Genomic DNA, 13,741 nt, shown 5'->3' with positions numbered 1-13,741 from the left:
AAGTCTTTGACTGATAAGACTACAGGGTGAGAAAAACAACAAACTTTGGAGACTCTGGAGCCTTTTGTTGCAGACTTTGTGATAAAAATAATGATGTTTTTAAGAATGTGAACCTCATGGCTTGTTGGAGCCAAGGAGAGGAGGGACTTGTGCTGTATATAATGGAGACTTTGTAAGCCTCAGCGCGCCTTTTCTTTAAGGGTGCCCGACTCTGCAGACTTGACTTGTTAATAAAACTTTGTTTTCCTGAATTTGTCTAGAGCGATTATTGAGAAGCGATTTTCGTTTCTAACAGTCTGAAATGTACTGCCTGAGTGTGTATAGTGGATGCAAGTCCAGTTAAAACACCAGCTCTCTGTGTCTCACCAGTAAGGCAAACGAGGTAAAAACAAGGACTGCAGATGCTGGAAACCAGAGTTTAGATCAAAGTGGTGCTGGAAAAGCACAGCAGGTCGGGCAGCATCCGAGGAACAGGAAAATCGAGGTTTTGGGCAAAAGCCCTTCATCAGGACCACGAACCTCTGCGGTTCCTCAGGAAATGAGGAACGTGAACCTGCGTACATTCCAAGGTAGGAGTAAGGGGATTAATTAATGAATGAGCCCGATCAATCCTCCGGTCAATAGGGGGCGCACGGCCGCGTAATCCAGTCCGCGCTGCAGGTGTCCGATCAATCCTCCAGTCGGCAGGGGGCGTACGACCGCAGATTCCGGTCTGCACTCAAGGTGCGGCGGGAGCCCGATCGATCCTCCAGTCGGCAGGGGGCGCGCAGCCGCGTATTCCGGTCCGCGCTGCAGGAGTCCGATCAATCCTCCAGTCGGCAGGGGGCGCACGGCCGCGGATTCCGGTCCGCCAACATCAAGAGGCTGATGGCGGGGCTGGAGTAATGGAGGCCGAGTGCAGGCGGTTTCACGGCTATCAGTTCGAGGCTGACGAGGTCTTCCAACGAGGCTTGGCCCAGCTGGGAGACGCGGTGCGGTGTTCCGAGGAGCGACTCCTTGAGGCGAAGGTGTACTATTACTGCAGGTAGAGTCCCGGGCCCAGTCTCCATGACATGGTGCCGTTTGGTTTCACTATGTTTTAACCCAGATGCAGCATCTCAAGAGCCAAGCTCCAGCTGCTTTCCATTCCTGTTCATCACAAACCTGATTCATAACACTCCAGTAACTTCCCTGTTTAATCTTATTGTATTTTCATCTATGTTTTGCCCGCTATTTTAAGGGGGTATGTTAGCTCAGTTGGTTGGACGGCTGGTTTGCAGAATGATGCCAGTTCCCACACCAGCTGAAGTTGGTAAAAAGCATTGCCTGAGGCATAGTCACCCTCAAGTTAAAGCAGCAGCAGTTCTCTCTCTCTAACGAGCCTCTTAGTCTATGGCAGTTTTAAAAAAAAAGATATTTTACAAAGACAAATCAAAGAAAATTGGAGCAGAATAGGCTCCAAAGAGCATCATTATCAAAATCAATGACAAAAAGGCTAAAACATTTAAATTGAAATATAATTTTGTCAGGTGACAATGCACCCTAGCCCCCTACTGATTGCAGAATGTGTGAAACGTTGTGGTAGACAGCATGCATTCCCTCTACAAGGATACCCAACCATAGACATAATCATGGAAGAGGCAGGCAATTGGGTACACCAGCCTCATCCGTGGCATGCTACCTGGAGCTCTTAACATGTTCCTCATTCCATGATATGCCTTTTTTCTCTATTCCTCTGTTCTGATATTTTTGTGAAAATATAATGCTGATCTTCTCTCCTGAATGGCAGCAGTTTCTCTGCACGTGCAAACTTCCAAAAATAAAAGAAAACTACAATTATTTGGTTGCGGCACAGACACACAGATTCCACTTTGGTGATTCTACCAGTTTAATGTGAACAGCTTTAGCAGCATTCTGAGTGTGCAACAGAAGGAATTTTGCATTGTACAATAGTTTTCCATCATTATACTATATCTGCTAAGTTAACCCGAATGTATCACAATGCAGACTTTTTCCGTTATCCTTATCCACTTGCCTTACCACCTCTTTTGTTATCCACAATCTTGGCAATAACATTCACTTTCCTAATACTAGCCATTAATAAATATTGTAAATAAGTGTGGTCCAACACTGATCCCTGTGGCACTCCAGTAGTTACAGGTTGCCATCCTGATAATGCCTCCCTTATCCCAATTCTCTGTCTTCTGTTAGTTAGCTAGTTCTCTATCCATACTTGTATACTACCTCCTACACCATGTTACTACTTATTAAGCACCTTTTGAGAATCCAAATATATTACATTCACTGAAACGAATCCCCTTTATCTATCCAGCTTGTTGCTTCCTCAAACCATTATAATTAATTAATAAGGAATCTGGAAGATTACTGCCAGTGCCTTTCCGTATATATACATCCTTTAATATCCTAGGATGAATCCCAAAGGTCCAGGTAACTTAAGTCTTTAGCCCCAACGGTTTCATGAATACATTTTCCTCTAGTAATAGTTATTCTATTTGTATACTCTGCTCCTTTTGCCCCTTGATTATTTAGTAGTTTTGGTGTGCTGTTAGTGTCTTCTACTATAACAATCAATGTATTTATGAAACCTCTCTGCCATTTCCTGGTTCTCCATTTCCCCAGCATTGTCCTTTAAAAGGCCTTTGGTTTCTTGTTTCATTTTTATATGCTTAAAGAAACTTTTGCTGTCTAGCTATTACTTGCAAGTAAGACCATTAGGTATAGGAACAGAGTTAGGCCATTCAGCCCATTGTTTCTGCTCTGCTATTTGATCATGGCTGACATGTTTCTCAACCCATTCACCTGCCTTTTCCCTGTAACCCTTGATTCGCTTAATAATCACGGACTATCTATCTCTGTCTTAAATACACTCAATGACTTGGCCTCCACAGCCCTCCGCGGCAATGAGTTCCACAGATTCATCACTCTGGCTGAAAAAAATGTCTCAACTCTGTTCTAAAGGGTAATCCCTTCACCCTGAGTCTGTGTCCCTGGGTGCTAGTCTGTCCTACCATTGGAAACATCTTATAGGACATAGAACATTACAGCACATTACAGACCCTTTGGCCCTTAATGTTGCGCTGACCTCTAGGCCTCTCAGTATCCAGTAATTTTCAGTCAGATTCCTCCGTATTCTTCTGAACTCTATTGAGTACAAACCTAGAGTCTTCCATCGTTCCTCATATGACGAGCCCTGAATCCGCAGGATCATTCTTGTAAACCCTCAAAAGTTTACTCTCCCGCTTTATTTGGTTGTCTTCTGGTGGTTTTTAAAACTTTGCCAGTCCTATGGCTTACCACTAATCTTTCGTTCTATTTGATGCTATCATTAACTTGCCTGGTTAACCTTGGTTGGCTTCTCCCTGTCCAAGAATCTTTCTTTCTCACTGGGATATATCTTTGCTGTGAGCCATGAACAACTTTTTAAAACAAACGTTATTGTTGCTGAAACATCTTTACTGCTAAACTCATCCAATCACCTGAAGTCAGCTCTGCTTTCATTCGTTTGTAATAACACTTAAGTAGCAAACAACTGTGTTAAGCCTACATAAGTTGTTAACTGTCAAACGAAATGCTAAGTTTTGCCATGTTATGGCCAGTATTTGCAGTGGACCTTTTACTTTGACATTGTTTATTAAATTTGCCTCAAGACATTACCAGATCCAAAATACCCTGATCACTGGTTGAATCCACAACATATTATTCTAAGAAACTGTCCAAAATTACACTGAATTCTTCCTTGTGGCTACCTCTGCCAATCTGACTATCTCAGTTTATATGAAGATTAAATTGCATATGATTAACGTACTGCCTTTGTTACATTCCCTCATTATTTTCAGATTTATTCTCTTTCAAATTGTTTAGCTACTGTTAAGGCACCTATTGACTATGTCTACCAGTGTCATTTTTTTTTTAACCTCTACCCATATAAATCCCACGTCTTCTGACCCAAGACCATTTCTTGCTTTGGTATTTATTCCATCCTGTTCCAAGAATGCTACCCTTCCACCTAGCCTGCCTGTCATAGAGATGTACAGCACAGAAACAGACCCTTCGGTCCAACTTGTCCGTGATGCCAGATATCCTAAGCTAATCTAGTCCCATTTGCCAGCACTTGGCCCATATCTCTCTAAATCCTTGCCATTCATATATCCATCCAGATGCCTTTTAAATGCAGCAACTGTACCAGCCTCCACTACTTCCTCTGGTAGCTCATTCCATACATGCTCCACTCGTTATGAAAAGAATTGCCCCTTAGGCCCCTTTTATATCTTTCCCCTCTTACCCTAAACCTATACTCTCTAGTTCTGGACTTCCCTACCCCAGGGAAAAGACTTTGTCTATTTATTCTATCCATACCCCTCATGATTTTATAAACCTCTATAAGGTCACTCCTCAGCCTCCGACAGTCCGAGGAAGGTAGCCCCAGTATATTCAGCCTCTCCCTACAGCTCAATCCTCCAACACTGGCAACATCCTTGTAAATCTTTTTTGAACCCTTTCAAGCTTCACAACATCATTCCAATAGGAAGGAGACCAGAATTGCATGCAATATTCCAAAAGTAGCCTAACCAACGTCCTGTACTGCCGCAACATGACCTTCCAATTCCGATACTCAATGCTCTGACCAATAAAGGAAAGCATACCAAACTCCTCCTTCACTATCCTATCTACTTGTGACTCTACTTTCAATGAACCTGCACTTCAAGGTCTCTGTTCAGCAACACTCTCCAGGACCTTACCATTAAGTGTATAAGTCCTGCTCTGATTTGCTTTTCCAAAATGCAGCATTTCGCATTTATCTAAATTAAACTCCATCTGCCTCACCTCAGCCCATTGGCCCATCTGATCAAGATTCCATTGTACTCTGAGTTAACCTCCTTCGCTGTCCACTACAACTCCAATTTTGGTGTCATCTGCAAACCTACTAATTATACCTCCTGTGTTCACATCCAAATCATTTATGTAAATGACAAAAAGCAGTGGATCCAACTCTGATCCTTGTGGCACTCCACTGGTCATAGGCCTCCAGTCTGAAAAGCAACCCTCGCCAGTTCTGTATCCAAATGGCTAGTTCTCCCTGTATTCCATGAGATCCAACCTTGCTAACTAGTCTCCCATGAGGAACTTTGTCAAACGTCTTTGAAAATGTCACATACCCCAAATGTATAATTACCACCTATGATGTCATTGTAACCATAATGGCTCTAAGATCATGCCACAACTAATCTGTATTTGTGCCATTAATTCACTTACTTTGTTCAGAATCAAAAAGCAGCACATCACTGCTTTCTACTCACTCCTTTGTGGTCCTAAAATTACCGCACTTAGATGAGTTTACTTGTGCAATAGCAGATAACTTCTGTTCATAAAAAAGTTATGTTTAGAGTTAGCCATTTTGCCCTTTACTAAGAAAGTGACCTCGATTCATGATATTTCGAAGGAAGAAGCATCTGAAAACCGTTATACCAGTGTAAAAGTCGGATTTTTAAGACTATTTTTTAAGGTTAAATTTATGGGGTTGACTATAACATGGATACTACTTTTGAGGAGCTGAAATTCATGGTATAGTCCAAAGTACCGTATCATTAGCAGAAGCCCAATTGATCTCTAAATGAATATAAAAATCACAATGAATTACAGTAATTGCTGCTTCACAGTTATTTGTCTTCTGTGCAATTTCAATAACTTTCAGCTTTTTCTGGAAGGCATTTTTACACAAAAAGAAGAAATTTCAAAACCTCATCTAGGTATATGACTGTATTCCATGATTGTTACAGGGGAAGTGAGCTCAGTGGAGCTGCACACAACTGACCTGATGTGTCTTAAACCTTCCCGTCAGTTTCTTCCATTTCCTTCCGTTTTCTCGTTTGCAGGTGTTTTAGTTTTTCAAACTAACATTTTAAGCTTTTATTTTTGATTAAAAAAAAGTTACCAGACATGTGACTCTCATACAGTCTCACTGATCATTGTAGCCGTAACGTTTATGTACAGGATAATACCTTGACTCATTAATGTTGACCTGTTATCTGCAAAGAACTAGGGTTGACTTTTACTTGAGATACGTGGAAAATTACAGATTTTTTGGCCAAAAATAGAGGGTCGACTTTTACTTGAAAATACATGGTAACAATAAAATATGTTTTCACCTGTACACTAACAGTGCCAACTGAAGTTATATATTAATAACCATATCAGATTTTTGTATAATATGATTATAACTGTATTGTAGCTGATGTGTCTGGTGGTTCCGATAACCAATTAAAAATTAATGTTAAACCATTACCATAGTTATCCATATGATTTTCAATGTTTTTCTCTGCCTTTGATATTATCTACAATTTTCAGAGAGAGATAATCATGAAAAGCATGGAAAAGCTCTCCATTTGATTGATACTGTCATAGAGTCGGGAGAAAGTGAGGATTGCAGATGCTGGAGATTAGAGCTTAAAAATGTGTTGCTGGAAAAGCGCAGGTCAGGCAGCATCCAAGGAGAAGGAGAATCGACGTTTCGGGCATAAGGGCTTATGCCCGAAACGTCGATTCTCCTTCTCCTTGGATGCTGCCTGACCTGCTGTGCTTTTCCAGCAACACATTTTTAAGCTCTGTCATAGAATCATACAGCACATAAAAAGAGGTAATTCAGCCCACTGAGTCTGTATTCTACATCATATAATAAGCAATAGCTCCTCTCCAGTACTCAAAATCAAGAAATCCTCTTGTGCAAATTACATGCATTGTTTTAAACAATGAACTTCAGCAAGACCTTTGATAAGGTTCCACATAGAAGGCTGGTCCAAAAGGTGAGCACCTATGGGATTCAAGGTAAGTTGACAAACTAGATCCAAAACTAGCTTACAAATAGGAAGCAAAGGGTGATGGAGGGTTCTTTGTATATGGAAGCAGCAAGCAGCAGTGTCCCAAAGGGATTGGTGCATGGAGTCTCGCTGTTTGTTATGTACATTAATGACTTGGATGTGTCTTTTGGAAAGTTTAGTTACTAACTTTGCAGATGATACTAAGTCTGGGAGTGTTTAGATAGTGAGGAGGTCTGATATTGATCAGCTGGCAAATTGAGCAGAGCAATGGCAGATGGAATTTAATCCTGACAAATACAAGATGATGCTTTAGGAGGTGCAATAAGGAAAAGATATTCACAATAGTAGGCTTGTCAGGAGTATTGAAGAAAATAGAAACCTTTGTTGACAAGTCCATTGATCTCTGACGGTGTCAGCACAGATAGACAGGGCTGAAGGGCCTATTTTTGTGCTGTTTGACTCCGACTAATGGAAGTAATAATGTGGTAAGATGCAAAATGGGGATGCAACCAATTTTGACACTTTGAATTTGTGGGTGGATGGTACATTTATCAGTGTCATCTAAATAACAAATAGATTTCCTTGAAACATGCTTAAGAACACATTGCTTTGTATAAAAATGGAAATGCAGCATTTTTCTTTTCAAGTTTACTTTATTGTTTCCATTTGTTTTGGGATTTTGTGACAGTTCCTGCTTGGATTAATGTTAGGCAGTGGCATTTGTGTGGAAATATCAAATAAAACTCCCACTTTTTCTAGGTTTATTGGACCCATTGATCTTGAAAGCTACAAAGGATGGCTTTCTTCACAAATAATTGATGCCAAGAATGACTTAGCGGCAGAGGAAGATATGACAAAGGCTTTTGAGAGACTGCTCAGACAAACTCCAAGTGATCAAGGACAAAATGACGAAACAGCGACAATAGAGACCACAAAGGTCAATTATTCGCTACCCATAGATCAACAAGCAGAGAAAATGGAGGATGTGAGAATGCAATTTCAGGTTAGTGAAGAGATAGAAGGTAATGATCACAACACGTACTGTGAACTAACAGAAGACAGCCAAATAAAGGAACCACATGAAAATAAAACAATTGGTGACACTACGCATCTTTCAGCTATTACCACAGAAGTTACTGGAGAAAGCTGCACCTTATCTTTTGCTCAAGTACTGCACCTTGTGCAAAGTGGACAAGAAATCCCTGGCATTCAAAAACACAAAATTATGTCAATTAATAGTGCACCTACTGTTTCACAAATGGCAAGGAAGCTTAAACCTTGGGAAAGGGTGTAATATTTTTGTTACGAAATGGTATTGAATTATTATATTTCCTGTAATTAAAATACAATCATAACTAGCTTCAACTGAATTAGAGGCAGATTTGTGGTTCTCCAGCTGGAATTTGAATTTGGTAACCAGATTTTCCTAGTTCTTGATGCAAGGGTCAAGATACAGAGGGTCCTATTGTAAGAGGAATGTTCAGTCATTCACCTATAGAGATAATTTTCTTCATAATCATAAAGACATGTTGCCAGTCCAGAGTATTCTCCATTCCTGCTTGAAGAATAATCACAGCAGTAAGGGTATCTACTGCAACCTGGGAGACATGCTGTGATTTGCGAGAGAAGAGGAAAGTAGATTGAAGACTTAGAGAATGTATGATTAAAGATTCACAATTACAAAGTTGAATGCTGGTTCTGCATCTTTTTCTTAATTTTTGTAATAAGTAATGCATGTTAATTGATTACTAGTTTTATATAAGAACAGGAGTAGCCAATTCAGCCCATCAAGCCAGCTATGCCATTTAATATTATCATAGCTGATCAAACACTTTGGTGCCTCTTATCCACACCATCTGCACAGTCCTTTCTGCCATTGATAATCAAAAATTTATCAACATCTACTTTGAACACACTCAAAGACTGAGCTTCCACAGCCCTTCTGGGATGGACAATTCCAAAGATGGATCATTCTCTGAGTAAACATATTTCTCTTTGGTCTTAAATGGTATCCCACTTATTTTTAAAGTTGCGCTGCCTGGATCTAGACTCCAACCAAGGGAAACATCTTACTTGCGGTACCTTATCTATCCCTTAAACTAAATGTTTTGTAGGTTTCAATGAGCTCACCTCTTATTCTTAGAAACTCTTGAGAGGACAGGCCCAGTTTGCCCAAGCTCTGTTCATAAGACAGTCCTACCATCCTGGGAATAAGTGTGGTGAATCTTCTTTGTACTCCCTCAATGACAATAAAATATTTACTGAGATAAGGACATAGTATTCTAGGTGTGGTCTAACCAAGTTGCTATACAATTGAAGCACTGAAAGTCACATCATATTACTCATGTACTCAAATCATCTTGCGATAAATGCTAACATTCCATTAGCTTTCCTGATAGCTTGCTGTATCTGCATGTTAGCCTTCAGTAACTTATTGACAAAGCCACTAAGGTCCCTTTACACATTTATACTTTCCGACCTTACACTATATGAGAAATATTCTGCATGTATTAGCAAAATGGATAACCTTAAATTGCCATGTTCTTATTCATTCACTATTTCTGATTAAATCCTCTCGAAGAAGTCTTACATCTCCCTCAAATACACATCCTTCATTAGCTTTGTATCATGTGCAAAATTGGAAATACTATGTTTTGTTCTCACATCCAAACCATTGATATATAGTGAACAGCTGGTGCCCAAGTTCAGTTCTTTGCAGTACCCCACTTTCACATCAGCACACTAACTAATGACCCAGTTATTCCCACTCTCAGTTTTTTGTGTTAATTCATTCTTAATCCATTCCAGCCCATTACCTCTTATACCATGTGCTTTAATTTCATGTCAACCTTGTACAACTTTATTTTTAAGAAAAATAAGTATCAGTTCTGATAGAAAAAAGCTGCAGCCATCAGTTCTTTATAAACTGTGGAGGTTAGGTGCATCCTTACCTCTGAATCAAGTTATAGGTTGGAGTTGCACTGCAGACATGAACATGAAGGTCAACACTCCATTCCAGTGCTGAGGAAATGTTGCAATGTTCGAAGCATTGTCTTTCAAATAAGATGTTAAGTCAAGGCCCATTCTGACTTCTGAGCTAGCAAGAAAGATCCCATGACATTATTTATAAAGAGCAGGGTAGTTGTTTTTCTATATATTGGTCAATATTCTTCTGATTACAAACATATTTAATGGTCATTATCACTTTGTGGGAGCATGCTGTATACAAATTGGCTGCTGCATTTTACATAACAGTGACTACACTGTAAAAGCAATGGATATACAGCATTCTGAGATGTCCAGTCGTCAGGAAAGGTAAATGCAATTTTTATATCTTCCACTCTAAATTCTCTAAAGAATTCACATTTAGTAGGAAATCTTAAACAATAGATGAATACAAGACTATTCTGGCTTCTGTTACATCAGTCAATTTATTAAACTTGATTGAGATAAGTACAAGTAAAACTTGGATTATCAGGCAAAAATGCAGCGTTATCATTCTAATATTATAAACATTATGCCGTTGTCATCACTGGCATGGCAAGGCAGGAACTCACTGTCTGAAGAGTCAAAACAGACATATGGTTGGTGCAATCGTTACCTATTGCTAGTTTTTAAATAAGTTTGTCCTGCATCCACTTCTCACTAACTTGGAACAAAAAGATGAAGCTGTGCTTTGAAATCTAGGCAACAGATTTTAAAAATTGCTTGTGAATTGCTATATGACGTAAACATTGCTAAACTGAGACAAAACTTTCATCGGCACTTGGATGCATGAAATCAGATTTTGAAAAGGAACACTATACAGGTTGAGAAGAGAATGACGATGGTTGGGCCTCTGAGTGGTCAGGGTATTGCTGTGAGAATACAACTGAGATTGCCAGCGTGCATGACTCTTGTCCCAAAGGGGATAAAAAGAAAATGTATGTACAAATTTCTTCTGCTTACTTCATACGGGGGGGGGGGGGGGGGGGGGGGGGGTCCCTGTTTTATGAATGTTCATAATTACGAACACAATCTCATACAGGATGACATATGAACATTTCTTATACTTACAAACGCCAGCTTTGTACTGTTCTGCATTGTGTTCTAAGTTGCATACAAATTGACTTACAAATCGATGCAGGAACAGAACCTGTTCACAACCTGGGACTGTCTGTCTATATAGCTTCTAGCATGGTAAATTCATCACACCGCGAGCCTGACTGATGAGCTTAAACCAGTTTCTGGTATAAGAATCTGGCTTTTTCAATCAATAGTGTTCAGCTGCAGAATCATAGGTTGAATCTAACATTGAATCATATCTAATGGTGTTGAGGCCTACAAACATGACCACTGTGAGGATAATTGACATGCTGCCTGCTGTGTTGTTTGATGCAGTCTGCCAGCCATTGGGATGTTTGGCCTACATACCTGGCATCATACCAGCAATGAAAGTCATATAACATTACTAATTAGTGTGGAAGGCAAGCCAGCTTTATGGCTTGACAGCAGTATACTGTTTAGAAACCATTTGTGGATTTACTGCAAAATAGTAGCATAAGAAAACTAGCTTCAGCTGTTCAAACACAGCTCTCCCAAATACACTCTGAAGAAATCCTTCACTTTCACAAAGACTATACAAGTTTGCTTCCCAAACTTGTATCTGTTCGGATTATGTTTTGATGCTTCAAAATTGCTGCAACCCCTTAGAGAGGGGAGATGGATGGGTTGGAAAACCTGTGAGAGTGAAGAAATTGAGCTGTGTGGCAGCCATTGCTGTCTTTAAGCTCACAACCCAAAATTTCAGCTTATCATTGTTAAAGTGGAGATTTGAGATGGCCCAGGGAATCCCTTATGGACTCAGACCTGTAAGCCTCTCTCTGTTCATCCCAGCGATTGTACTCTTTGGAAGTCTGGCATAAAAAACCCTTTTACAGACAGTTTAGTTTAATTTTAGTCATCCCCTTTATTTACCAATAGCATCACTGTTACAACATAAGCTAAACTAACTAGATTCTAATAACTGAGGAGAGTAGGGTACCAGCTCTTCAAGTGCCCCAGCAGGCTACTCCAATGTACTGATACAAAGTGGCTTCCTTAATACAGAAGTTTGAAAAAGACATTGCATGTTCTTAGTTAGACAGAAAAACAATAATTCATAAAGAAGAAAAGTTAATTGACAGATCTGTGTGCGCTTGACTGACCATCAGGTGGTTAAAAACAATCCAGCCAAGTTAGGCATCTGCTGGCAAGATAAGTTCCTATAAAGAAGTACCAATCTAAATTAAGTGGGAGGTGTCAAAAGGTAATCTTGCAAAGCTCGCATGTCTGATATCATTGTTTTACGAAATGGCTTCTTAGCAAGGAGGGCAAACTTTTGACCATAAAATGGCTTCCCGACAGACTGTGTCAGAATCTCTTCAATGTTAGGTTTAGAATAATTTTAAGCTGGGAGCAGATTCCTGCTTTTTATCTTAAGCACAGAATCATTCTGTACCTGAGGCTGAAATGTTACTGCAAAGCTGTATTTAAAATGATTAATTAGTCTCGAATTAAACATGCCTTCTTTTCAAGTTTGTGACTCAAATTTAAATAAGACATAAGATCTGACTAGTTAGAATTGACAGTGGTGCAGTCATGGTCTGTAAAAACAAGTAAGTTGAAGCTTTACTAATATTACCTTTTACAGAGTTTGCATTTTATAACCAGTAAAGGCTACTTAAAATCACCAAAAAATCTCAATGCAATTAAATTCAATCCATAGCAAGTAAGCACAAAGATTTAATTTTCTACTGGCTCCAACAGCCTCAGCACTAAAATGGACTGTCTCTCTAGTGTCCTTCTGAACTCTCAAGTCAGGGTTTTGCAACAGAAAAGAATTTTTTTCTCTGTGTCTGCCCCGTTTGCAAGGGGTAATGAGAATCCATTATAATTGACAGTGTCTGACCATTGATTACAAAGGTTTTGATCGTACAGAGTTTCGTTTCAGGGTCAGAATCAAACACTGTCACAAATTTCACAAGGGAAAGGCTGTGAATGTTACCACTTGGTGTCCTGGTCACACAAGTTCACCGATGCTAAGGCAAATGTTCTTAATTGCCTCGCAGCAACCTGTTGTCACTTGGTGAGCCCAGATGTCCCTGTCTTCTGCATTCCTTAAGATCCCTTCCTTTTTCTGAGCCTTCCTGCCTATTTTCTACTGCAGTAAATGTGTTCTATAATTCAGCATTACATTTTAGTCTAAATGTTTAAAGACAAGTTTTAAGGCTATAGACTTTCTCATCACCCTTACCATGGAATATTTACATACTGAGAGCAATAGAATGCCCACGAACTTTTTTGACATTGCGAGTTCAATGGCCAATATATCATCCAAGGAGGCCATTGATATTTGCACTATATTGGAGCAATCTAGATGTGCCACAAGTATCTGAATCTGTTTTTATCAGACTTGTGAACTTTGAAATTGACATCATGATTTGCTGTGTCAGCATTAAGCCAACCCAAATAGACTGTTTTGCCATGGGATTCCGTCCAGGCCTTAGATGCGCTAACATCTTCATTGGTTACCGTGAGAAGCATGTCTTCAATAGAATGACCATTAACCTTCTACCCCTGCTGAACTTCCAAGTACGCAAACATGAAATGTTTAAGATATTCAAATCTTCAGCTGCAAAGAATTTTTTTACGCAGGTTAAGAAACTACATCCTGCACTCAGATTGTCAATAGAAATGAAACATTCAAATGAGCTCCTTCTCAATGTGTTTTTAAGGAAATTTGCAGTGGTTCTCTAGTAATTTTTTTTCTCTCTATTGAAAACCTGTGTTGACTGGTTATTATATGCCTTGGCATTCCTACACTTTCAGAAGTTACAAGATCAATGTTATAAGCAACCTTATGAATAGGGCCCTAGTCATCTGCTAACCATGTAATTTTGATGACT

General features: G+C 39.6%; 1 protein-coding gene across 1 annotated transcript in view; it reads left to right on the top strand.

Annotated features, from left to right (window-relative positions):
• LOC122559962 overlaps positions 1–8,737 on the top strand; it is a 20,239-nt gene extending 11,502 nt beyond the window's left edge. Inside the window, exons 2-3 of the mRNA XM_043710070.1 lie at positions 625–1,024; positions 7,575–8,737. Coding sequence (XP_043566005.1) covers positions 625–1,024; positions 7,575–8,109 — 935 coding nt within the window. The 3' untranslated portion in view covers positions 8,110–8,737. The remainder of the gene's footprint in view (positions 1–624; positions 1,025–7,574) is intronic.
• Positions 8,738–13,741: the final 5,004 nt, after the last annotated feature.

This window comes from Chiloscyllium plagiosum, chromosome 20, assembly GCF_004010195.1.
Source record: "Chiloscyllium plagiosum isolate BGI_BamShark_2017 chromosome 20, ASM401019v2, whole genome shotgun sequence".
NCBI lineage: Eukaryota > Metazoa > Chordata > Chondrichthyes > Orectolobiformes > Hemiscylliidae > Chiloscyllium > Chiloscyllium plagiosum.
Note: the sequence above shows the minus strand (reverse complement) of the source record. Positions and strands in the feature narration are given on the sequence as shown.